This window comes from Sminthopsis crassicaudata, chromosome 1 (assembly GCF_048593235.1).
Source record: "Sminthopsis crassicaudata isolate SCR6 chromosome 1, ASM4859323v1, whole genome shotgun sequence".
NCBI classification, from domain to species: Eukaryota; Metazoa; Chordata; class Mammalia; order Dasyuromorphia; family Dasyuridae; genus Sminthopsis; species Sminthopsis crassicaudata.
In genome coordinates, this window is record NC_133617.1 from 245852639 (window position 1) to 245877675 (window position 25037).

Sequence of the window (25037 nt, forward strand, 5' to 3'; positions counted from 1 at the left end):
TCAAACGAAGCAAATACTAAGACTCAAATACTTTGAATGCCTGAATTATGGTATCACTTTCTGGGGATTCCTTTTCAGTATTATGAATGTCTTACCTTTGTCTGTTGCAAGCACTGTAATGCTATATACACCATTTTTAATGCCCTCTGCCTCTCTATCCAGTTTTTTGGAAGTTATTATTGACCCTGAAGTTTCATCAATGGTGACCCATCCTTTAGGATCATTTAATTTCTTATACCTGTTAACAAGAAATCAAAAACATTTTGTTAAACTCAAAAAGTGAAGCATTCCAAAATATAAGTTGTTATTAAATTGTTTTCCTATTAAATTTTACAAATATATTGAAAATAGAAGCTAAGAAGAGAAGGTATGATGAACATGGACTTGGGAAGTACTCCAATGTATCAGCAAGAACAGGGATAGAGAATAAAGAGGCCATCATAAAAGAGATACATTTTGGGGGACCATGTGACAAACTAAGAGATCAGTTCTTCTATATTTCATCTCATCCAAAACTGATTTTGAAACTCCACTCTCTGTCCCTACAATTAATTAGTTTCACACCCACAACATCTGGGATTTGAGGTCTCTGGACAAATCTTGGTAGGAGCCAAGTTTGGTCTTTTCTTTTAAACTTGCTTAACTCTATGTGGAAGAGTTTCTACTCTGGAGAAGTATTGTCCTTCTACCCAAATTCTTTCTTAATCCTTTGCACATGACAGCCAGCCTTCCTCAGGTTGAAATAACACCACTTTATCTGACTCAGTACCTGAAACCATCAATGGCTGTGCTACTTGCTTAGTCTCCTATTTGGGAGACTCCAGAGCTGTGATGAAATTTGGCCCAAACATCAGAAAAATTCCCTACTTTATAAGGTACATTTACTACTGGTTCAGGAAGAGAGAAGTAAAATTTTAGTTTAGACAGGGTAGGGTCAGAGAGTCTTAGACTTATATAACACCTATAATTCCCTTACATTCTTCCATTAAATGGATAGATTTCCTAAGGCTTCTAAACCAATAAAAAAAAGTGCTCATGGCACCCTACTCCTAAAGAGTCCAAAGAAAATGAGCCAAGATTAACTTTATGGGTATCCTGACTAGCAGAGTAGATTTTCAACTGAATTACTCCCTATCTAACCACACACTGTACAAGTATTGAGATTCCTTTAGAAATTCAAAGGAAATAGTGTACCCTTCACTATCACAGAATTAAAAGTACCAACCAGCAGACTGATTGATTAACTTCAGTAGGGACAACAAGCTTCCAAGTCCTTAAGTGTCTGCTGGCTAGAAAAGAGATTACTGCAAGGAGATAGTCATGGTCTATCTTGACTGCTACTCTTAATAGCTAACATTTACATAATACTGTGTGACAGCACTGTACTAAGCACTTTATAAATTATCACATTTAATCCTTACCAAGAGCCTTGGAAGGTACACATTATTGCCACAATTTTGCAGATGAAGAAGCTAACTTATTAAGTTTAATGAGTTGTTCAGGATCACATGGATAAGATGTATTTGAAGAAGGATGTGAACTCAAGTTTTTCTTACTCTAAGACTAGTATCCTATCTTCACTGTGCAATGACAACCCAAAGCAATTTCAGACCTCCTGACAGCTCCATCAGCGCCAGATCAATTGGGCATTTCTATTAGGAAAATTCATCTTCACTCTGACTCTATATTCCTGGACCATGAAGATAGACATTCTATCTTGAAAAGATGAATCTCAACTAGAGTCTTATATGGGATACAACCACTAAACCTTAACAAATCACTTAGAGTTCATCTGCCAGAAGGAAGTGAAAAATGCTTGGAATCAGACTTAGTTATCCCACTTCTGGGTGGACATGAAGAAGCCATACCTTAAAGGATGTCTATTTTTCAATATCCAAAGTCCTGACTAGTGAAACTTTATGTGTAAAGTTTTATATTCTCCATCACAGTTTAGCATCAGGCCACAGATATCATTCAAAACATTCTACTTGGTTGTCTAAGATTTTAGGGAATTGAAACTATAACAAAAACTAGGTAATTACAACTGTGGCATGTTAGCCAGAATGTCAAATCATTACATGCCCAGACCAAGGAGCTAGGGATACAGGGATAAGGAAGCAACCCTGCTGCAATCCCTATCAATTCCCTCCAATCCTAGATGAGGGTAGCTTCAAATTATATCATGGATAAACCTTTAGTCCCAGATATAAGACATTATCTTGAGTTTTAACAAGATGCCTCATTTCCTCCCTTATGCTGGACTCCAGTTAAACCAAAGCTACCTGCCTTTTCTTGAAGAGTATTTTTTATTTTTTCTCCATGTTGTTCCATTTTCACATCTCCTCAGACAATTCATTATAGTATCTCTCACATTCATTTTACATGCCTTCATGACCCACTTGAAGAGAATTAATTTCTTCAATATACTTTCCCTAATTTAATTAATACTTTAATTCCCTGATTAAGAGGAGCATGAATTGAATCCTGGAAAAATTTCTGGTACCACTTTTACTGTCTCTTAAAATGACTGTTCTACCTCAGTACCTACTCTGGAATCTTGTTAACACCACTTATTCAGAACACAGATTTCCATAAAAACTATGATTACCACCATCATTGTTCATCCCACCCACCCTATACACTGTAGTTCCTAGAGAAGTTGAAAGTCAAATTAACTTATAGGAAAAAGAAATGGTATATAAATGAGAAGGTGAATATTATCATTCTATGGAAATACTTCCCACAAACCCCACATATTAGATCATCCCAAAAACTGATATAAAAGGCTCCTTCCTTATCAATCAAGTTCCTATTAGCTTCAATTACTCTCCTCTTTCCATCACCCTTTGATCTAGAACAATTTCTCTAGCACACCTCATTAGTAAAATAGTTCTTTGAGAGTAATAATTTTCTGATACCCTTTTGACCCTTAGTAGCTAACACTGTGGCTTAAACATAGCAGGTGTGTAATAAATATTTGTTCATTTGAATTGAATTCATGTTCTTGATTGCTATAATTAGTGGTTTAAAGGTGAATAAAATACATTAATCAGATGATCATTATCTCACATGGGATATGGGACATCCTTCAGGATTTTATGGACTGGTAATTGTACACAGCTAAAGAAAGGACATGAGAACTGACCCACAAAATGTATAAGACATGGAAAAGGTAAAGATTTTTTTTTACCCAAGGCTATCCCAAACCACAGCATGCTGGCTGACTGATAGAATGATGTCTGAGCTCATAGCATTCTTTCAGAGGATGAGCAAAGAGAAAACAAAGCTGACCCTGTGCCTGTGACCCTGCTTTCTTATCAGCAATGGATAGGGGTGGAGAAAGCACACAATTCTATAAAAGGCTTGAATCAGGGAGGTAGCTGTCTGTTAGACAAAGGGTCAGTTCTAATGACATGTCCTATATGTTGCTTACTGATCTCCCAACCAAAAGCTTCATTCCTAAAACCAGTTTTTCAACTTATCACAGTGCCTAGAAATTCAATGGTCTGAAAAAACCCTAACAAGGACATGGACTTATTTTTTATTTTACACTTTCTTGGCTCTTAACCCAGATCCTGCCTCTCTCCTCACAAAGAATTGCCCTCCCCTAGTCTCAATGTTTGCCTAAGTCCTGGCCTTCACTCGGGCGACAGAACACTGTTCATGTACATAAGCAGTTATTTGTACCTTATACCACTGCCGCTTCTGGTTTCTGTGTCTTGTGCTTTATACCCATTAACTCTTGTCCCCACAGATACATCTTCCTTAATGCGAACACTTTGTGATGCGGGCCTGCAATCCGGACCTTCATTCTGATCTATTACATTTACAGTTACCACAGCTGTGCTTATGCTCCGTATATCGCTAGAGAATGGGGCTTCATTGGTTACACCAATTTCCAGTATCACCTTCTTATTTTCCTCATAATCCAGTGGCTATAAAAAAAAAAAAAAAAAAAAAAAAAAAATTTACATCACTTTAAATGTTCATGTGACACATGACCAAGTTAATAATAACTAGCCAATTTTGATAACAAATGTAATCCCATCAGAATAAATAAGACATGAAAATTTATCATAATCATCTATATACCCCAAATCTGAAAACTAATAGATGATCCTTAAGATGCCTTCAGTTTGGGACAGCTAGGTGGCACAGTGGATAGAGCATCAGCCCTGAATTCAGGAGGACCCGAGTTCAAATCTGACTCAGGCACTTAACACTTCCTAGCTGTGTGACCCTGGGCAAGTCACTTAACCCCAGCCTCAGGGGAAAAAAAAAAAAAGATACCTTCAGTTCTACCTCCATAAAAAGCCTATGAAACCTATAATTCTCAAATATCTTTATAGCACATTCTCCCCCACAAAGAAAGAAAAAGAAAAAAAAAAAAAAAAAGTTCAGTTGCTCCAAAAGGAATAACCAGAAATAGGTAGCTCTCATTTGTTTTGTTAAGTCTTAGAAGGTTCTCTATTATGTCATGAATGTGTGTCTCAAAAAGACAGTACTCTAATGTTGTTATAACGTTGACAAATACCTTGGTTACCCCTGAATAGGGAAATCATTAATTACTCCTCCTCCTCCTCCTCCCAATCTTTCCTAGTTAAAGGAAGCTATAGCATCACATGCACACCCTAGACTAAAACTTTTGGAATGTGCTCTCATTTTTTCCAATCAGTTGGTAATTAATAATCACTTGGGAGAAAAGCATGTAAATGCTGAAAAGTCTAACTTTTAGGTAGAAATAATGTGACATTATGAGAGACTGCTACCTCAATGCAAACAGGGTTAACTATGGCTAATCAATATTAAGAATATGTTGTTATTGCTGTTGTTTGTTTTAGAAAATTAAAGAAAACTTCCAAGGAACCATACTTTCAAAGTACTCTATACATTTACCCAAGTGAATTTTGAGTTCATGCTATGAATGCTTTTTTTTCTTCATCTTCTGGCTTCTTTAACTTCTTTCAAAATTCAGTACTAATCCACCTTCTTTAAAACATCTTTTCCCAGAACTCCCTCCTAATCCTACCCTCCTTTCATCCCTTGCCACTGAGATTACCTCGCATATATACTATCTGTATTTTGTATGAATATAATTGCTTGCATGTTTTCTCCTCCATTAGAACAAAAGCTTTGAAGGAAAAAATGATTTGGTATTTTTCTTTGAATTTGTTTTGGGGGGAATGAGGAGAACAGTCATATTTTTGCCTTTCTTGGCAACACTATATAGAGTGCCAGGGAATGTGTTAACTTTTTCCCAAGATACTTAAATATTCCAGGAAAAGTAGGAATTGGAGATTCACTGACATACTAGAGCCAAAGGATCAGAAGAAGAGAATAAATAGCATAGTAGTTGGTGGTGATTTCTTGCTTAGTGGTAACTGAGGCAGCTATTTGTCAACCTGACAACAATAGAGAAATCTATTGTCTTCTTGGGGTGTGTGTCCATGACATAACAGACCATTTCACAACCTATAAAAAACAAATGATAATTTTGGATATTCACATGGGCATTAAATATACTTCAAAAAGGAATCTTAAAAAGTATTTTCAGCAATTATGAACTCTTGGATAAGAAAAAAAACATAGAAACATGGATTGCATTTTTCTTACTTCTGTCTATTGAAAGAAAAGGAGGCAGAAGAGAAAAACTAATTTGGAAAGAGAAAAATCATCTAAGAAAGCTTACTTGGGAATGAGATTTTTATTTCTGGACTATGACAGAGATGACATTTACTGACTAGTTACAGAATAAACTTAATAGAATCTAATGGTATTTTCCAGATATCTTCCCAATCAAAAGAGCTTTAAAATAAAATGGATGGAGGATAAAGACTTTGTATGTGCTCCAAGTTAGATGGAAAGAAAAAGTAAAAAGAATAGTAACTGAAACACCCAGAAATTCACAGGAGAAAAATTCCAAGAAAAATCACTAGTTTTAAAACCTAGGATCTCAATGTCTATATGCAAATAACCCAAACTTAAGAAATTTAAAAAGAACTAAAGGTCTTAACAGTGGAAATCAAATTGGCTTCATTTATGAAACTAAGAGGGAGGAAACCCATAAGAGGATTGGCAAAATATAGCCAGTCAGGAAGAATATTGAAGAATTTTAAAATGTCCAGGGAGCAACTAAGATGATGTAAAGCTCTGAGTCTCTGTCACATAAGGATCAGTTAAAGGAAACAGGAATGTTTAGTCTAAAGACTCAGAGAGAAGAGAAGGGAAAGGGATGATAACAGTTTTGAAATATTTACAGAGTAGTCATATGGTGAGGGATTAGGTTGTTCTGCTTGTTCTGAGAGGACAGAAAAAAAGAGGAGAGAATGAAGATTATAAAGAGCCAAATTTATACATGATGTCAGGGGAAAACTTCCTCACCATTAAAGCTGTCCAAAAGGAGGGGCTGCCTCAACAGGTGATGAGTACCCTTCCTCAAAGGTTTTCAAGCAAAGATTGGATATTTTACAGTGGTGATTCCTTTCAAGTTTGGATTGAACTGAATGGCTACCCAATTCCTATGATTCCAGGTTTTAAACTTAAAGTGTTAAATAAATGTTTAGTTCCAAACTTTGTCCACAGATTACATCTATGAAATGTGATCATTTCCTAACATGGTCTTTTCAAGAAGCCAGAAACTCCTCTAAATATTGAATTTCATCAGACATAAATGGGTAAGAAATAGTCAAGTACCAACACTTATTTCTGGGATGTTTTTGAAAATACAAAGAAGTTCAGAAATCCTCACATTGGTGGCTGTTCTGTTTATGTTTTAAGAGCACAAGTTCTTAACAAGAGGTCCTTTGGTTGAAAAAAAGTTACATATTTATTATTTTCTCTAACCTCTAAATGACATTTATAACTTCCTTCAATTATTTAAAAACATTATTCTGAGAAGTCTATAGAAATCATCAGATTGCCAGAGGGGTCTCTCTCTCTCACACACACACACACACACACACACACACACACACACACACACACACACACACACACACATATACACAAAACACCCTTCTGCTTTAGAGAAAGAAGGAGTTTTAGAAATCATCTAATCCAAATGTTTATTTTACAGATGAGGAAATTTAGGCTCTTAGAGGCTAAGTGGTTTGCTTAAATTCACATAGCTAAACAGAGGCCAAACTAGAATCTGAAACCATGTCCATGACTCTAAATTACATAGTTTTTTTCCACTGCTATCATGTTGTCTCTCAGATAATTAAATTAGAAAGGGCCATGACCCTTAATCTAAAGGTTTAGACCCTTAATCTAAAGGTGAACTTGGAAAAGTCTCTGAATATCGTCAATATTGAACTGGAACAGTAAAAATCACACTTCTTGAAACAAGTAAATATAATCTTAGCAGATATTTATGGATCCTACTTTCCTGGTCTACTAGAGTGGATCAGCTGCTAGAACTGGAAAAAGCATGATTCAACTATATCGATTAACGTCATATTGACATGGTGATTCTACCTACAAAGGACTGGAAGTAATTTACTAATTAAAATCTTACAATTTTTTAAAGGTTCCTGAATACAGGAAAGAGTACTTGCATATGAATAAAAGCACAGATTTTTATACTTTAAGTATTTGTTTTATTCCTGTAAATGTCAAAGTTCATTTGGCATGTTTTAGACTTTCCAACCTATGATTTTTTTTTTCCTTTTTTCTCACCTTAATAACAGATAAAACACCTTCATTTGTTTGGGGGTCTGTCACAATCTCAAAATTTTTATTTCCGTTGCCTTTTAAAATGGTATAATTAGCTCTCCAATTAGCAGTGTTAGGCAAATCCTTATCTTGTACAGCTACTCGCAAAATATTCATCTTGATTGTATTTTCTTCAATTGATGTTTCATACTGAAATAAATTAAAGTCTTATTAGCAATTTATTTTACAAAGAAAGAAGGCTATGCTAACGGTAATACAAGTTCTCCCTCCCCTAACTCCCAGAGCACTTGATATCACAGTTTTTACAAATATGATATAAAACAAAGAATTCAAATGGTCCTATCATTCAGGATAATTTTCAAATAATGCATTTTAGAATAAAAATTGGCTTAGCCTATGTGATAAAAAAAATGGAATCATTATGCTAATCAAAGTAATAAAGCAATTTTCTTCTTAGATATTAGCTATCTTTTAATTTTATTTAAATAATATACTACCCACTTTGCTTATTTTTCAGATTACATATGTTTTATTATATTATAATTACATATTAACTCAAATGACATGATTCACAAATGTTACACTTGGTTATAATACATTTTACTTTAAATAAGTATAACTACTTACCACAGACTTTATGAAAGTGGGGGCATGGTCATTTGCATCTTTTACGGAAATGATACAAGTTGATGTATTCATCAAACCAAAAAATTGACCATCCATATCTTGTACTTTCATTGTCAACTTGTATTTGTCTACTACCTGAAACCAATAGTAAAAATTCAATTGTAGTGGGAAAATCCAATGTTTGTTCATATTATTAGACTATTTATCAAGTGGGAAATGGATCTTTTATACATATGAATCCATTTCTTATATATCTTGGATATGAGATCTTTATAAAAGAAACTTACTATACATTTTTCCCTAGTAAATTGTTTCCTTAGCTTTCTAATCTTAGCTTTCTTATTTTTATTTGTGTAAAAACTTTTAAAATTTTAATGTATCAATATTTTATATTTAATCTTTTATGATATTTTCTATTTCTTCTTTGGACATAGGTTTTTCTCCTATACCTAGATTTAATAGGCAATATTTTCCATGTTTCTCAAATTTATTTATGATAGAACCTTTTACATCTAGATCACATGTCCAATGGAAGGTTATTTTTTTATACAGTATAAGGTGTTAATTTAAATCTAAATTCTTCCACATTATTTTACAATTTTCCCAGAAATTTTTGTAAAATAGTGAGTTCTTATCTCAGTAGTTGGGACTTATATTTATCAAATAGTCAGGTATTACACATATCTGTTTCTGTATGTTAAATATCTAATCTGTTCCACTAATGAATCCCTCTTTCTTAACCACTACCAAATTCTTTTTAAAAATAACTATTTTGTAGTATAATTTGAGATATGACACTTATAAAACCTCTTTGTTTCCATTTCTTTTCATTACTTGTTTGAAGTTCCTCACCTTTTTCTTTCTCCATATGAACTTCATTACCATTTTTCACTAAGTTATAGATATATAAAATTTCTCATTTTAAGGAAAAGTCATTTATTCCTATTTTGAAATTTTCTTTCTTAAAGAAATTAACAAAATTGAAACAAAAAAGAATTGACAAATAAAACTAAAAGTTCTTTTTAAAAATAAACTATGAGCTAATTTGATTAAAAAGAAAGTGAAGGGGCAGCTAGTTGATGTAGTGGATAGAGCACCAGCCCTGAAGTCAGAAAGACCTGCAATCAAATCTGAAGGCAGACACTTAACATTTTCTGACTATGTAACCCTGGGCAAGTCACTTAACCCCAATTGCCTCAGGAAAAAAAAGTGAAAAATTAGATCACCAATATGAAAAATAAAAAGAACTCACAAGAAATGACAAAGGAATAAGAATTAAAGTAATAAAATTAAAACCTATGTTGTTTAACCATATGCCAAATAAAGTAAGTGAATATTTACCAACAAACAAATAAATAAATAAAACAAATTAGAAGAAATAGGGAAATTTGAAAAAATCAATTTCCATGAAGGGATTAAGCAAAACAAACTCTAGCTTCAGGACTTGAGGCTTCCACACTTCCTTCTTCACCCCAACTCCTCTCCTCTTTATTTAATTCTAATTCATATTTTTTTCCTTCTAAAGTGTCCAAAATCTCCCAGTACCCAGCAACTCAAAAAGGCCTTTCCTTTCTTTCATTCCATTATCTGACAAAATCCCACAATTTTTCCATGGTTTGCTAGGAAGAATAAAAACAATTTTATTTGTTTTTATGTGACTAAAAATGTTATTCTCATGACTTCTCCAAATTTTCCAGGAGAATATATAAATGACACTTTCAAATTTTAAACCTGCAAAAATGATTATTAAATGCTTTTGAATGGTATTATATGTTCTAAATATTAAAATAGTAAGCTACATACTAGTTAAAGTTACATATTTGCAATACAGTGCTATCCTATAAACACTATAATTTTCCTGTTTTTCAGTTTTCTTCCCATAATCCTTACTCACTTGATATCCTGCTATGTCAGAAAGCATTGAGCACTCTCTTGATCACCAGTCATATACTGTTCTGTTCCTTCTATTTGAAAAATCATGTGAATATTCCTTATAATGACCTATTAAAATTACCTATGGAAAAATTTTACTAGAGTTCCTGACATTCATCATAACATATCTAAAACTAACCTGGTCCTTTGAAAACTATTACCTTCCTCAAAATACCAAAATTCCAAAACCATGGATTTGACTCCTTTTTTTAAACCCTCAACTAATTGCTTGCCAAATGCTATTAATTTATCCTTCATTAAGCATTTTACATCTAATTTTTATTTCCAATCCAATTGTTCAGAACCTGATGAATGCAAGCTTGTTTCTAGTATGTTAGATTTTCAAATACTTTTAATCTAAACTATTCTAATATTCTTCCTGTCTTCACACTCTTCCCTCTTCAATTAATTCTACACAGCAAATTAGTCTTCTGAAAATACCCAATACACATACTGGTAAGGAAGAATGTTTCTATGATCAATAAAATCCAAAATCAATAAAATATAATTCAAACTCTTTAGAGTGGCATTTAAAACTCTCCATTATCTGAACTCAACCTTCATTCTACTCACTGCTATTTATGTTTTACCCTGGATAGATCCCTATATGACTATTATTCTCTAAATATGGAAGATTCATTACTGCTTACTAATATGGTTTGTTGTTCCTCAAACTTGGAATGTTTCTCCCCCCCCTCCCCATCCCATTTCTTCCATACAAACCTTATCTAGAAACTATGCAAGGGCTTATCCTCTCCATGAAAGTTGTCTGAACCCTATCTTACAGTGACTTCTCCAGTTAAAACATAGATTTTATAGATGAGTAAACTGAGACAAACAGGATTAAGTGACTATCTTGAGATCACACAGATAATAAGTGTCCAAGGCCAGATTTGAACTCTGGAAAATGAATCTTCCTGACTCTAGGCCCAATACACTAGCCACTGAGCTACCAAGCTGCTTAGAACTTACTAATCATACAGATATTCAATATATAATAAAATACTACAATAAAATGAAACAAGATGTGTAAAGCTATATAAATGATAGCAAAATGATTGTGGAAAAAATATATTATTTTTTATAAAAATCTAGTGCCTCATCTTCGATTCACTATTATTAACCCCCTTGCAATAAAGCTTTTATGCCTTCTTTTCAAATTTTTCACTTTAAAATCACAAAAGACACAAAACTGAAATACATGCCCATGGATTATGGAATGGCTAAATAAATTATGGAATAGCAATATAATAGGATATTATTGTACTACAATAAATTACAGGGCAGTTGGAAGGCACAGGTTATAACACTAGGCTTGGAGTCAAGAAAATTTAACTTCTTAAAGTCATATCTGGCCTTGGATACTTAGTAGTTGTGTGATCCTGAGCACGTCATTACGTCATTTAACCTATCTGCCTCAGTTACTCATCTATAAAATGAGCTTGAGAAGGAAATGGCAAACTATTCTTGTAACTTTGCTAAAAAAAAAAAAAAAAAAAAAAAACCAAATGGAATCATAAAGAGTCTGACATGACTGAAAAACAATTATCAGCAACATAAAAAATGATGAATATGATCTTTACAGTGAAGCATGGAAAGATTTCCACATTGATGCAGTGAAATAAGCAGAACAAAAAAGCTGTGAAAACAAATTAAAAACAATAGCACAAAACAAAATTATAAAAATTATTAAATTATTAAAAAAACAATCATGGCCTCAAAGAAGTGAGAAGACTTTCCATTCCTACTCTTTTCCAGAGGAAGGAGACTCCACAGATATGTACACTACGTATATTTTCCAAATTTTTTAAAATATATTGATTAGTTTTACTAATTTTTTCTCTTCCTCTTTTTCTATAAAAATATTATTGTTATATATAAGATAGCAGAATAAAAAAGGAGTAATATAGAAAAATTTAGACACAAAAAAGGATTTTATTAAGAAATAAAAGTAAAGGTCACAAAAAGGTATTTTACTAGAACTCAAGCACTTTACCTTTAGCCACCTTCTTGTTCTGTACAATATTCCTCTCTAGAAATTTAGTTGCCATATTGTACCATTATCAAAATTGTAATCAACACAAACCCTGAGATCCTTTTCAAATACCTGTCTAGCTATCTTATGAAGTTGTGATCAAAATACAGAATTTTACATTTATCTTGATTAAATTATATCTTACTATATTTAGCCCAATTCAATGCTATCCATAAGGTTATTTTTTTTTTTGAGAGAGGATCCTAAATTATTTAATGTATTAGCTAGCCCTCCCAATGCTATATTATCCACAAATATGGTGGGTATTGTTCTTTCATATAGGAAAGCCTAATTGGATGAGAGGGGAGAAAAAAACAGATACTTCTCCTCTTCATTCTTCTCCTCCTCATCATCATTATCACCATCTTTTCTTTCTCTAAGGAGATTTTAACTCTTTGAAAAGAGGAAATTATTCTTTCTATCCACTATAATGCCAGAACGGTACAATACAAAGAAGGTTCAATATTTTGTTGACTGAATTATTAGTTTTTACTTTTGATCATTTATAGATTGGAAAAATGTATATTGTGATTTAAGGGTTGAGCAGTAAAAATAATAACAATAACAACAACATTACCCTTACATTAAAATACGCTATATGTATTCTGAATCCTACTTTCAAGATGACCAATCACTATATGCTGGTCTACCATCCACATTTGCCCTTTCAGTCCATTTTGTGACCAAGAACACATTTTTTAAGCCAGATTATGGAGGCTAAGAGTATGGACTGTAGTTATGCATGAGGCAAAGCAAACTGACCTACATAACTTCAGTTTCAACTAAACCCAAGGAAAATAACATATCAATCCATAGGAAAAAAATCAAAATAACAATTTCAAGAATGCTTTTAATGAGCAGTACCACTCTTCTTGGCCTTTATTACTTTTCATTGTTCTTCCATCCTTTGGTAACTATATTATATTCCTTTTTCTTAATAGTATATCACATTCTATTGAAATAAAGTAATAAATAAATAAAATATGAAAATCATAAATGTCATCTTATTACATCATCTTTTATATGATCTGACTCTTTGGCTAGAACTTTTTCCCACATTTCAACTAAAAGGCATTTCTCCAAAATGGAATCATATTTAATAATACTTTTCAGTTAAATGTGACATAGCAAGTAGGTGTTATGCTTAAAAGTTACCTCTCTGTCCAGCTGATGTGATATTGTGGTGATCACACCTGAAACAGGATGCACTGCAAATAATTTAGGAGATGGTGGTTGTTGTTCCATAATGGAGTACTTCAGTCGTGTATGCATTGTATCAGGTTCATCTCTATCTGTGGCAGATACCTTCCCCACTGTAGTACCTACACATTTGGAGGTAGGGGGAAAAAATCCTCTTCAGTCTCCACAAAAATACAGCCTTATACCTCTCATCTATATGGTTTTATCCCAAATAAGGTAACTTCAAATTAATATTATTTTACCTTAATACTGTTCAAATATTTTTATACAACTATACCATAAATTCTGGAAATCATGCTGGAGCACCTTGGACAAATAACTTATTATTTCTATGGAATCCACTGTTCCTTTAATACCACTTGACATAATATTAAGTTTTCATAGAATTAAATCATGCTATTAGGGAGAGCAAATCTATATTCTGAAGATTCATAAGAATATTAGTAAAATTCTGAGAAATAATTCTGAAGGGAAAGAACTTTAGATATTTTAATAGTATTTTCCTAAAAATGGATAGGATCGATTTCTATATTAGGAAAATCACTCCATTTTTGTAAGTTAGTATTTTCCCTTCAATTTATAATATTACAGAATTTATTAAATCACTAACAGCTTAAAAACCAGCATGTGTCTGAGACAAAACTTAAGCTAAGTTGTTATAATCAATTATCTATGCAATGGTGTCAATCACAACTAATTTAAGATAATTTTTTTTAAATACCACCAATTATCAATTAACAACTACGCACTGAACAATGACAGCTCACTCTATTTTATTCACAATTCAAAATATTATTCAATTAATTTCCAAAACCATATCTTATCTACAATTTTATATGTCAAGGAGCGACTTGATTTGAACTATGTAATAATATTCAAGGAATACATATTTTCTCTTATTAATAAGTTTGGCAGCTCTTTTTATGGGAGGAAAGAATTGGAAATTGAAAAGATGCTCATCCACTGAGGGAAAGATGGACAAGTTGTGGTATATAATTGTAATGCAATATTATTGTTCTATAAGAAATAACAAGCAAGATGGTTTCAGAAAAAGCCTTGGAAATCTTACACAAACTGACACACAGTGAAATGAATAGAACCAAGATGATTACATAACAACAATGCAGTAATGATGATCACCTGTGAAAAACTTAACAACTCTAATTAATATATTGATCCACAATTATAAGGATTCAAGATAAAATATGGAGGTTTATGGAGGTATCTCCAGATAGACAACTAATGAATTGTGAATACCGATTGAAGTATATTTTTCACTTTTCTTATTTTTTTAAATAGTGCTAATATAGAAATATAATTTTCATTACTTCAGGTGAATATGAATATCTTATCACTTGTTTTCTCAAGGAGTGGAGAAAGGACTAGAGGTTAGAAAGAATTTGAAACTTAAAATGTAAAATGAATGTTAGAAATTTTTTTCTTTATTTTTTTCTTTGTTTTCTTTATTTTCTTAATTTCTTTATTCTTTAGATAGTAAAAAGGATAGAGAAGATGTGCTAATAAGCAGGAAGGGTAAATTCTATTTAAAGCCATCTCTTGCTAAACTGTCAAGATAGTTAAGTTAGCAGATAGAAAACACAACATAAACAAAATTTAAATATTGATATTTGGGACTTTTGTTTAATTACTGATTTATATCAACCTGACTTAGCCTGATCTTCTCATTTTTTTATTGTAGGGGCTAAAAGACACCAGCAACAACATGAAGAAATGAAAGAAGCAAAGGATCTGTTTAAAAAATAAGTTGTATATACTTTAACATATTTAATATGTATTGAATTACCTGCCATCTAGGGAAGGAGATGGGGGAAGAAGGGGGAAAAGTTGGAACAGAAGGTTTTGTAAGGGTCAGTGTTGAAAAATTACCTATGCATATGTTTTGTAAATAAAAAGCTATAATATATATATATATAAAATATATATATATATATATAATTTAAAAAAAGATATATAGGAGTTTAAGGAAAATGTAAAAAAAAAATAAATGAGGAAGTTATATGGTCAAGATTAAAACTCATGGCTGTTGCCTTAAAAGGAATTCTTTTAGGAGGCTTCCACCAAATGCCAAGTGAAAAAGCATAATTTAATGCTGCTAAATTTGATCACTCAAAATAACATTTAAACAATAAATTTGTTTATTATTAGTAAAAATAAATTTAAACAAAGAGGCAGCTAGGTATTGCAGTGGATAGAGCACCAGCCTTGAAGTCAGGAGGACCTGAATTCAAATCTTGCTTGTTATTTCTTATAGCACAATAATATTGCATTACAATTTGCATTGCAAAAAAAATTACATATACATCTAGAATCAGACCCTTAACACTTCCTAGCTGTGTGACCCTAGGCAAGTCACTTAACCCCAATTGCCTTAGAAAATAATAATAAAATAAAAATTAAACAATATTCAAACAGAGCAAATTTACTGTTAATTATTATTAATGATGTGCTTACCAACTCTACAGCCTTCAAGAACCTCAAAATTATAAACTGTTTCTGTGAACATTGGGTAGTTGTCATTTTCATCTTCAATTTTGATAGTAAGTGGTAAAGGAGAGTCTGAATAATATCCATCTGGAGTGGAAGCATAGGCTACTATCTATAAAAGAGAAAAAGGTGAGCACTTTATTAACATAAGATAACAATGAACCAAATTTGGAGATGTTTGTCTCCAGTTTCTTTATTAAATCCTTTTCATCACAACAAAACACAACTAACAGAACACAAAATTTAAAGTGGCATTATATCAACCACAATAAGAGATATCAGGCTATAATTAGAAAGTGTTGCACTTCAAATATAAACTGGAAATTTAGAGGGGTGAGCCCGGGCTAGTACAGTAGGATGAGGAATGACATTTGAGTTAGGGAATTCTACTGCTATTTTAAGTTCTGCCCATACTTAGCTGTGTTGTATTAGCTAAGTCAGTTGAACAATATTTCCTATTAGTTCCTTTATATAATGTACCTTGAAATCTTTGTGATATAAACAAATTTCAAATTTCTCTTTAAAATTGAGAAGAAAGTAGAAATAATATAAAGAGAATGAACACAAAACTCAGAAAACAGTTTTCGGTATTTTAGAGTTACTAACGTGGACATTGGCCCTATTTTATCTCATAATAGTCTTGGCAAAACCAAGGTGAAAGAGAGATAGATATTTATCCAAATTGACAGTCATGTTCAGATAGTGCAACAAAAAATATTTGACAATAATATTAGCAAGGAAACTTCTCAACTGATCAGAAATTCCTATACCTAAAGCAGTAGGAGCAACTCAGTTTATTAGCTGGGGATGACAGGAGAGAAAGACTATATATGAAGGCATAGATCAACTAGTTTCTAAATTAAGAACAAGAAATATAAGACTTTGTTTAACATATTGCAAAAAAATTACACATACATCTAGAATGAGACCAAGAAGGGGAAAGAAAGGAAAAAGGAATAAAAAAAGGCAATACCATGTAAGGTTTCCCACTTAAAGATTCCTATATTCCCTTATAGATTCCCAGTCTCTGCAATCCTACTCCATATAGATTTCTAAGTATTTCTTTTAGTTCTGGTAAATTTTCCTGGGTAGGTCAATTCTTTTGATTTGACTTGCATAACCCTCCCCAACTACCAAAACTTCCCCCACAAACATTCAAAACTCAAACCCTCATCATTTATAGGCTTGCTCTGTTAAAACAAATTTCCAAATTTCTCATAATAGACCTCCACATGACTTTCCTAATATCATTGGTACTCTTTAAGAATGAAGGATAAATAACAATCCGAGTATTAACTGCCCCACCTAGCCTTAATCACTTACTGGGTGTTGCCTCAGTCAAACCTGTTAAAGACCTTAGCTCAATAATGCCAGGATCTCCAGTCATCCCTATCTACATCTTGCCACTGGACCCAGATGGCTTGGGAGGAGAATTAGTTTGGTGACTGCCCAGCAGCCACTTCACTTAAATACAATTCACTTGCAAGTTAAAACATCACCTTCCTGATCTCATTGGTATTCCTCCTTTGAGAACAAGGGACAAACCTTAGCTCAACCTTTGAGACTACCTTTTGCAAAGAAATTAAGAAATTAACCCAACTGATTCTCTAAATATTTTCTCCCTTTAATATATTCAAAGAAATTCTGCTCTATTTTTGAAGGAGAGAGAAAATATTTACAATTGATCTTCAATTCTAATATGTACCTGACTTGACACACAACTTGTAGACTGCCTTTTAAATATCATTTCGCTTTGAGCAGGATGCTCAGTGAAAACTAAAAAGGCTTAAAGAAGCAGATACAAAGTGAAAAGTTCTATGTACAAAATAACAACAATATTGTAAGATGATCAACAATTCTCAGTAAAGGTGCATACCTCAGATGAAAAATGTTGTCCATCCCCATAGAAAGATTGATCGTGTCTTAATACAGATTGAAGCATATTTTTTTAACATTATTTTTCTTGAGGGTTTTTTTTAAAAACTATAGACTATTATGGAAATGTTTTGCATGACTACACATGTATAATCTATATCAAATTATTTGCTTTCTCAATGATTGGGGGGAGGAAAAGAAAGGAGAGAGTTTGAAATTCAAATTTTAAAAATGAATGTTAAAAATTGTTTATATGTAACTGGGGGAAAATAAAATACCAAGTAAATTTTATTTTAAAAAGAAATTGACTATAATGACTGATCTCTAAATAATGATGTAAAAAGGAAAAAAGTCCATTCTAATTTGATTATTACTATAACAGAAAATAGTTGCTTTTCTTGGTAGGGGAGGGGAGAAAGGGAAAGAGAAAATCTGGGACTCAGAATTTAAAGAGAAAAATAAATATATAATATATAAGTATATACACACACATATAATAACGAAAATAATAAATAACAATTAAAAAAAAAAAAAAAAAAACAAACTTTCAAAGGACCAACTAAAAGCCAAACTTCTTAACCTCATATTTAAGGGCCTGCACAATATGGACTCCAAGCTTTTATGTTCTAGTCAAACTAGATGACAAATTATCAAACTATATATTTGCCAAACTTGGATTAATCTCCAACTTCTACCATGACAGTTTTCCATCTTTGTTGAAATTCCTTCCATGGTTAAAGGCTAAAATCAAAAAACTTGCATGAACCCTTCCTAATCTTTTCTTATCCTTACCCCAACACTCATTTTTTTTCTACTCTGCATTTTGCTCTGTATTATATTTATTTATATTCCTTCTGTTATAAAAACAATGTCTAATTTTATACTTCTTATTAAATTTCTGTTGTTACCAAATATCTTTTTCCATGCAATAACTTCTTTAACTTTTCCAAAACTATTTTATTTTGCTTGAAGAATATAGTCTTTTTGATTCTCATGATATGTTAAGATCTATTAGAGTATATTTTATAATTATCATTTTCCTTATTTTCCTATAACCATTTTTAATAACCTCCATTTTAAATACTTAACTTTTCCCCTAATACTCACTCCCCAGGAAAACAACCATTGAAGACTATTTTATTAAGGAGTTAATTCCTGCCAACTCAGAAACTTTGAAATAAATTAATTTGGTAATAGGAGAGTAAGGATATTAAATAAATAATTAATTTTATTTCTAAAGCTATCAAATATTAAATTAAATGAATTCTTAGTCTTTGTATTGAAACAAATGGCATAATTACTCAAATCTTAACATTTCTTTGGTCATAATTTAGTCCATTCATCAAGACCTCATAACAACTCGTGATAAATATTTAATAGCCTAACAAAGCTGAAATACCTTTGATTTTAGTTTTATAAACAAATTTTATCATGTAAAGTTTAAAGTTCTATCATCTCACAAGTTGAACAGTGAACTAAATTGTTATCTCAGTCAAAAGCCTTTCTTTCAAATTAGCATAAATACAATTTTCTTTAGCTTCCCTCTTTGTTTTGTTTTTAAAGTTCTACATAGACTTTTTTTCCCCAATTCTTTAATCACTATTATTGCCTTTCTCAGGCCTTTTTCCAAATATTATTCAGATTGGTAATTTCAGATCTCTACTTGTTCTATAGAAAATAAGAGAAAATGTAGTCCTAGACACAACTCTTTTTAATCACATACAAATTAATTTCTCAATTTAAATATGTTCAGATAATAGCTTCAAAGCTATAAAAGAAGTCTAACATTTTCCTTTTACAATTGAAGAAATTAAGACCTAGGATAGTGTTATGTTTTTTTTTTCTAAATTACATGAAAATTGAATTAGAGAAATAGGAATTAAACTCAAGTCTTTTGATTCTAATCATATTTTTTTGACTATGCAATTTGACCTTCCTAAAGGTGAAGCAATTGGCAGTAGGTACAAATTTCCTATGAGAAATACTTTATTTGAATATTAAGACCCATTCAGAGCATAACATATCAAAAAGATAGCCACAGTGAGAGCAAACATCATAAAGATTCAGTCTGTATGCTGAGCAACCAACAAAATGATCCAAAAAATATTATCATTAATAATTTAAACTCATACCTCAAAAGCCTCATATGTTTCACGATCTACAGGACCAGTACAAAATAAATTCCCAGTATCTTTCTCTATATAAAATAAATTGAGAGGTTTTTGATCAACTCCAGGACCACTGATGGAGTAGTAAACAGTATATTTCTGGGCGGAATCAGATTGGATCTATAAAGAAAGTAAATAAATTTTTAGAGAAGGTCAAAATTTATAACAAATTAGTTTTTTCAATAAGTTTTAAATTACATGTTTATATGCTTATGCAATAAGAAAGAGATAATTTCTAAAATATAATAAAATATATATTGGTACTTTCAATGTATAAAACATAGTAACAGAAAGGAGAAAGTTAAGAAATTAGCCCGTGATTAAAAAAAAAAAAAAAAAAGCAGAAGACATGAAATATAATTCCCAAAGTTGTAAAACATTGTTAAAAAATGATAAATGTGGGGCAACTAGGTGGCACAGTGGGTAGAGCATCAGCCCTGAAGTCAGGAGGGCCTGAGTTTAAATCTGATCTCAGACACGTAGCCCTTTCTATCTGTGTGAACCTGGGCAAGTCTCTGCCTCAGCAAAAAAAAAAAAAGAAAAAGAAAAAGAAAAGGAAAAGATAAATGTATCCAGATTCATTTTTAAATATCTGAATTGAACAGCTACTAAAAATGGAAGCTTTGTAAATCAAAGGGCAAGAGTTTTTATGTATGTATGTGTGTATATATATATAATTGAACTCTACCTGTTGAAGAAATAAAGGGAAAGGGCCCAAGGAATTCTCTTGCATAGAACATGGAATAGGAGCCCATCTTCTCTTGGCACGTCTGAGAATTGTTTCTTTTAGTTGTCTTTTGTTCAGTTTCTAGTTTTAAAAGAAAAGGGAAAAAACAGTGACATTTGGTTTCCTAAGCATCCAAAATCCATAAATCCAAATTCTCAAATAATTAGGACTGAAATAGAAATTAAATAGTGAGGTACTAAAAGAGTTAAAATCAGTCTTTTAAAAAATTTGACTAATGTTTTCACCAAAAAAAGGCTTACAAATATCCATCATCTTAACCTTTATCATAGCAATCATCTTCTTGTAATTATATCATCTTCTCTGGTACTATAATCTCTAATTGCAATCATCTTCTCTCATTATAAAATAGCCTTCACCAAAATGTGAAAGTGCTAAGCATAGAACTAGGCAACTGAAAAGGTCCTCTTAGTGAGACTGTCATTGTTACAATTCAGAAAAATCCTAATTTAAATTTCCCAGGTGAAATACATTTTAAGGACTACTTGAAGTTGAGAAGAAATAAATTGTACTTCCTCTCAAGATTAATTACCTTTACTTCTACAGAATGAGAAGCCTGTATGTAACTCAGAATGTTCACAACTTACACCTGAAATATTTTTTAATCCTTTTTTTTTTTTCTGAATTGGAATCTGACTGAATTTATAAAGAAAACCACCTTTTATCCATAGATCTCAAATAGAGTCAGTGTCTTTTTCTCTTTTTTTTTCAAAGGAACAAGCTTTCCCTGAATAGGTTAAAGAACATACTCTTGGCAAAGATAAGATTTAGACTCTAAATGTTATTTCTTTCATTATAAAATAGGAATATAATCATTTTAATCCTATCAGTTTATCTTGTATAGATAAAGAAGCTGTTCACATTATGCCTTTTAATACAATTATTTTTATAGATGAGTTATTACCCTATCTGAATAACTTGCTTGAGAACAGGTTTGGCAGGACAATGGATGTAAGGTGAGACATGGGATATCTTTAGTAAGGATGCAAAGCTAATGATTGCCTGTCATTAGCAGTTCAAGACCAAAGTAGTCCTAAAAGACAATGATGACACTCTGAGGCACAATCTATTTCTGTGACTCTTTGTGCCTTGTATTTTAAAGGCTTCTTCACAAGGAACTGGTCTCCCTAAATGATAAGCCATATTATAAACAAAAGTTATGAGATTAAAAATTCAGGGCAACCAAGAACAATACTAGATCAAGCAAAAAGTATTTATTAAGCACCTACTGTATGCAAAGAACCAAGATAAGTTCAAGGAATACAAAGAAAGGGGAGGGGAATAAAAAGGCCCTGTTCTCAAGAAGCATACATTCTAACAGGAGAGACAACATGCAAACTATTGTGAACAAACAAGATACAGGAAAACTTGGAGGTAATCTCAGAGGGAACGCTAGCATTAAAGGGTACTACGAAAGGTTCCCTGTAGAAAGTAGAATTTTAATGAAGATTAAAAGAAAGCCAAAGAAATCAGTAGGCATTGCATTTGAGGAAGAGCAAAAAAAAAACAGTGCCGTTGAATCATAGAGTAGGTAAGAGAATAAAACATAAAAAGGCTGTAAAAGAAAAAAGAGGCAGATTTTGAAGGTCTTAAAAGGCAAAAAAAAAAAAAGGTTTTTTTTTTTTTTTTTTTTTTTTTTTTTATCATGGAGGCTACAGGGAGCCATTAGAAATCATTGAGAGGAGAATAAGTGTAAGAAATAACATGACCAGATGGGCCTTTAGGAAGAACACTTTGATAGTTGAGTAGAAAATGTGTTGGAGTATGAAGAAACAAGGCAGGGAAAACAACCAGAGGCTATTTCAATAAATAATGAAAGCCTAAACCTAGGTATTAGTGTCATTAAAAAGCAGGGAGTAGATACTAGAGAAATTATGAAGGTAGAATCTCCAAAAGGATGCTTAGATCTTATTATCATGCTAAAAATATATATGATGACAACAAAGTTAAAAATGAAGCAATAACAGGATGTTTTAATTATCCTTCAGTTTTGGGGAGAGGTATAGTTTTAAAAGATACTAGGATTTTTTTTGATAAAATGTTTTTATGCTTCTTAAATACCTTCTTTTGATGTTCCAATGTAACATTTATTTCCTTTTGTTTCCAATTCTGAGTATTTATAAGGTATATGATAAAAGACCTCTTCCCTGAAGACAACAAAATTGTCCTTGTTGGATATATTGAACCATCTTCTACAATTCCAAAGTCAGTATCACCTGACTGAATAAGGTTTGCAGACTTGAAGCATTCTTCCAGATTAACTGTATGGAAAAAAAAAAAATTCATGATAATATGAAATTAGAAAAAAAAAATTCTATAGAAATCCAAGGACTTTTCAATGAATAATAAACAGGGAGGGAAGAATCTAGTCACATTAAAATCATAAAATGTTCCTACTAACTTTAAAAAGACATTTACAAGTAATTTTTAAAAGAGATGCACTTTTTTAAAGGATCCAAAATACACTGCTTTGAACAGACACTGATTAGCCTTTTACATATATAAAATGCCCTTTTAAAATGTTTTTGTAAAGGTGAATCCTCATCTGTCTGAGAACAAATACTTAAACTATGAATTGGCATATGACTTGAAAATATGATTTCCTTGAAAAATACATTTCTTAAAAAGTAATAGAAAGGTATCTCTTACAGATTATGTGCTTTTTTAAAAGTAGCACATAATCTGTAAGAGATACCTTTCTATTACCAGGACTTAAACTAATAAAATGGGGCAGCTAGGTTACACATTAAATAGGGTACTAATCCTGAAGTCAGAAGAACCCGAATTCAAATCCAGCCTTGAAACCCCATATGCAGACACAAAGAATAGAACGTGACTAATTGACTATACAAGAAAAAGAGCTATACTCACTTTTACAGAGACAAAACAAAATATACAAAACTCAATCAAAAACCCAACAATGCCTAAACTAGGAAAAATTGTCAAATAAGAGGGAGTACCAAGTAGAATGTTAAACCATTTTAATAAAATTCTGATGAATTCTCCAAACTAGCATGGAGGCCCAAAAAATTTACGAACCTTCATACTACTATGATGTTTTACACCTCTAGATCTACAAAATTTCCCTCCTTTTCCCTGAGTTATGTATAGTCAGTCCACTTGCTGTAACTGTATCATTGAAATTCACTTTTTAATTGGAAACATTAACAAATAGTTATGGAAATACAAATATTACAAGAATTTAAAAGGAAAAATGAAAAAAAAATCACAACCAGAAGCAAAACCACAGACCAAGATTTAAAAATATAAAGATCAACAAAATTATGAAGAGTAAATGCATTTTCAAGATTATTTTGACTTCTGTTTACATCTAAATGGTATTGAAAACAGTCAAGGTAAATAATTTTGTGGTTGTTTCCATTTTCCAATAAGGGGTTTAAAGAATGGAATCTAAAATACAATTTACAAAATATTCTGCCATATCTTACCTCTGCCAATAATTGCCTTAGCTTCTAAATCAATAGGCACATAGAAAGTAACATCCTTACAGGCTTCACAAGGAAAATTCAGGACCTAGAAAGAAAACCAAAACTTATTTGAGAAAGTATTCTTTTTGTAAAATTGTTATTTTAAATTGTTCACAAGAAAAGTTTTCAATTTAACATATAATATTAAATGCCTTTAGTAAAACATAATGAAAATATAATATACTTGAATAACAAATCTGAACAATATTTAATCTAATTAATTTAAATTAATTAAATTAAATTAATTTATAGTGTCAGTTTGGGCTTTTAAACTGTACTAAGACTTTTGATACAATTTATTACATACACACACACATAAAACTACACACAAACACATATACAAGCACCCATTTTGTGTGGAGAGAGAGAGAGAAAAAAAAAAAAGAGAGAGAGAAGAAGAAGGGGATATATCAGAGTGGTCACCATGTGAGAAGTTGATGGACATGAGAAATGTTACAGAGGTTTATTTAACAAGTGTTAACAAATAGAAGTATATAGAATGGAGAGTAAAAAAAATTACTACAAAGTTCCAAAGATAGATGACTGAAAGAATGCTGGGGCTCTTTACAGAAACAGAGGAATTCAAAAAGGAATGGGTTTTGTAGAAAAGATGATTCATCATTTACTGGATTCATTAGACATGAATCCAAATAACTATTTTAAAACATTCAGATTCATCAATAGAACTACTAGAAAAAACATTCTGCCATCAACTTTCTGCAAAATGTCAAATAAGTTGATTAATGACTCTAATCCTCTCTTACTTTACATGTAAAAATGATCCCTTC

At 31.7% G+C, this 25037-nt stretch overlaps 1 protein-coding gene across 2 annotated transcripts in view; it reads right to left on the minus strand.

The window, feature by feature from the left end:
- LOC141548304 (desmocollin-2-like) overlaps window positions 1-25037 on the minus strand; it is a 56188-nt gene that overhangs the window by 18826 nt on the left and 12325 nt on the right. For both annotated transcript variants that reach the window (XM_074277084.1, XM_074277090.1), the window contains exons 2-11: window positions 24211-24295; window positions 22823-23022; window positions 20705-20824; window positions 19981-20136; window positions 15941-16085; window positions 13424-13590; window positions 8302-8436; window positions 7678-7863; window positions 3688-3935; window positions 96-238 (exon numbers count right to left, since the gene is read on the minus strand). In XM_074277084.1, coding sequence (XP_074133185.1) covers window positions 96-238; window positions 3688-3935; window positions 7678-7863; window positions 8302-8436; window positions 13424-13590; window positions 15941-16085; window positions 19981-20136; window positions 20705-20824; window positions 22823-23022; window positions 24211-24295 — 1585 coding nt within the window. The remainder of the gene's footprint in view (window positions 1-95; window positions 239-3687; window positions 3936-7677; window positions 7864-8301; window positions 8437-13423; window positions 13591-15940; window positions 16086-19980; window positions 20137-20704; window positions 20825-22822; window positions 23023-24210; window positions 24296-25037) is intronic.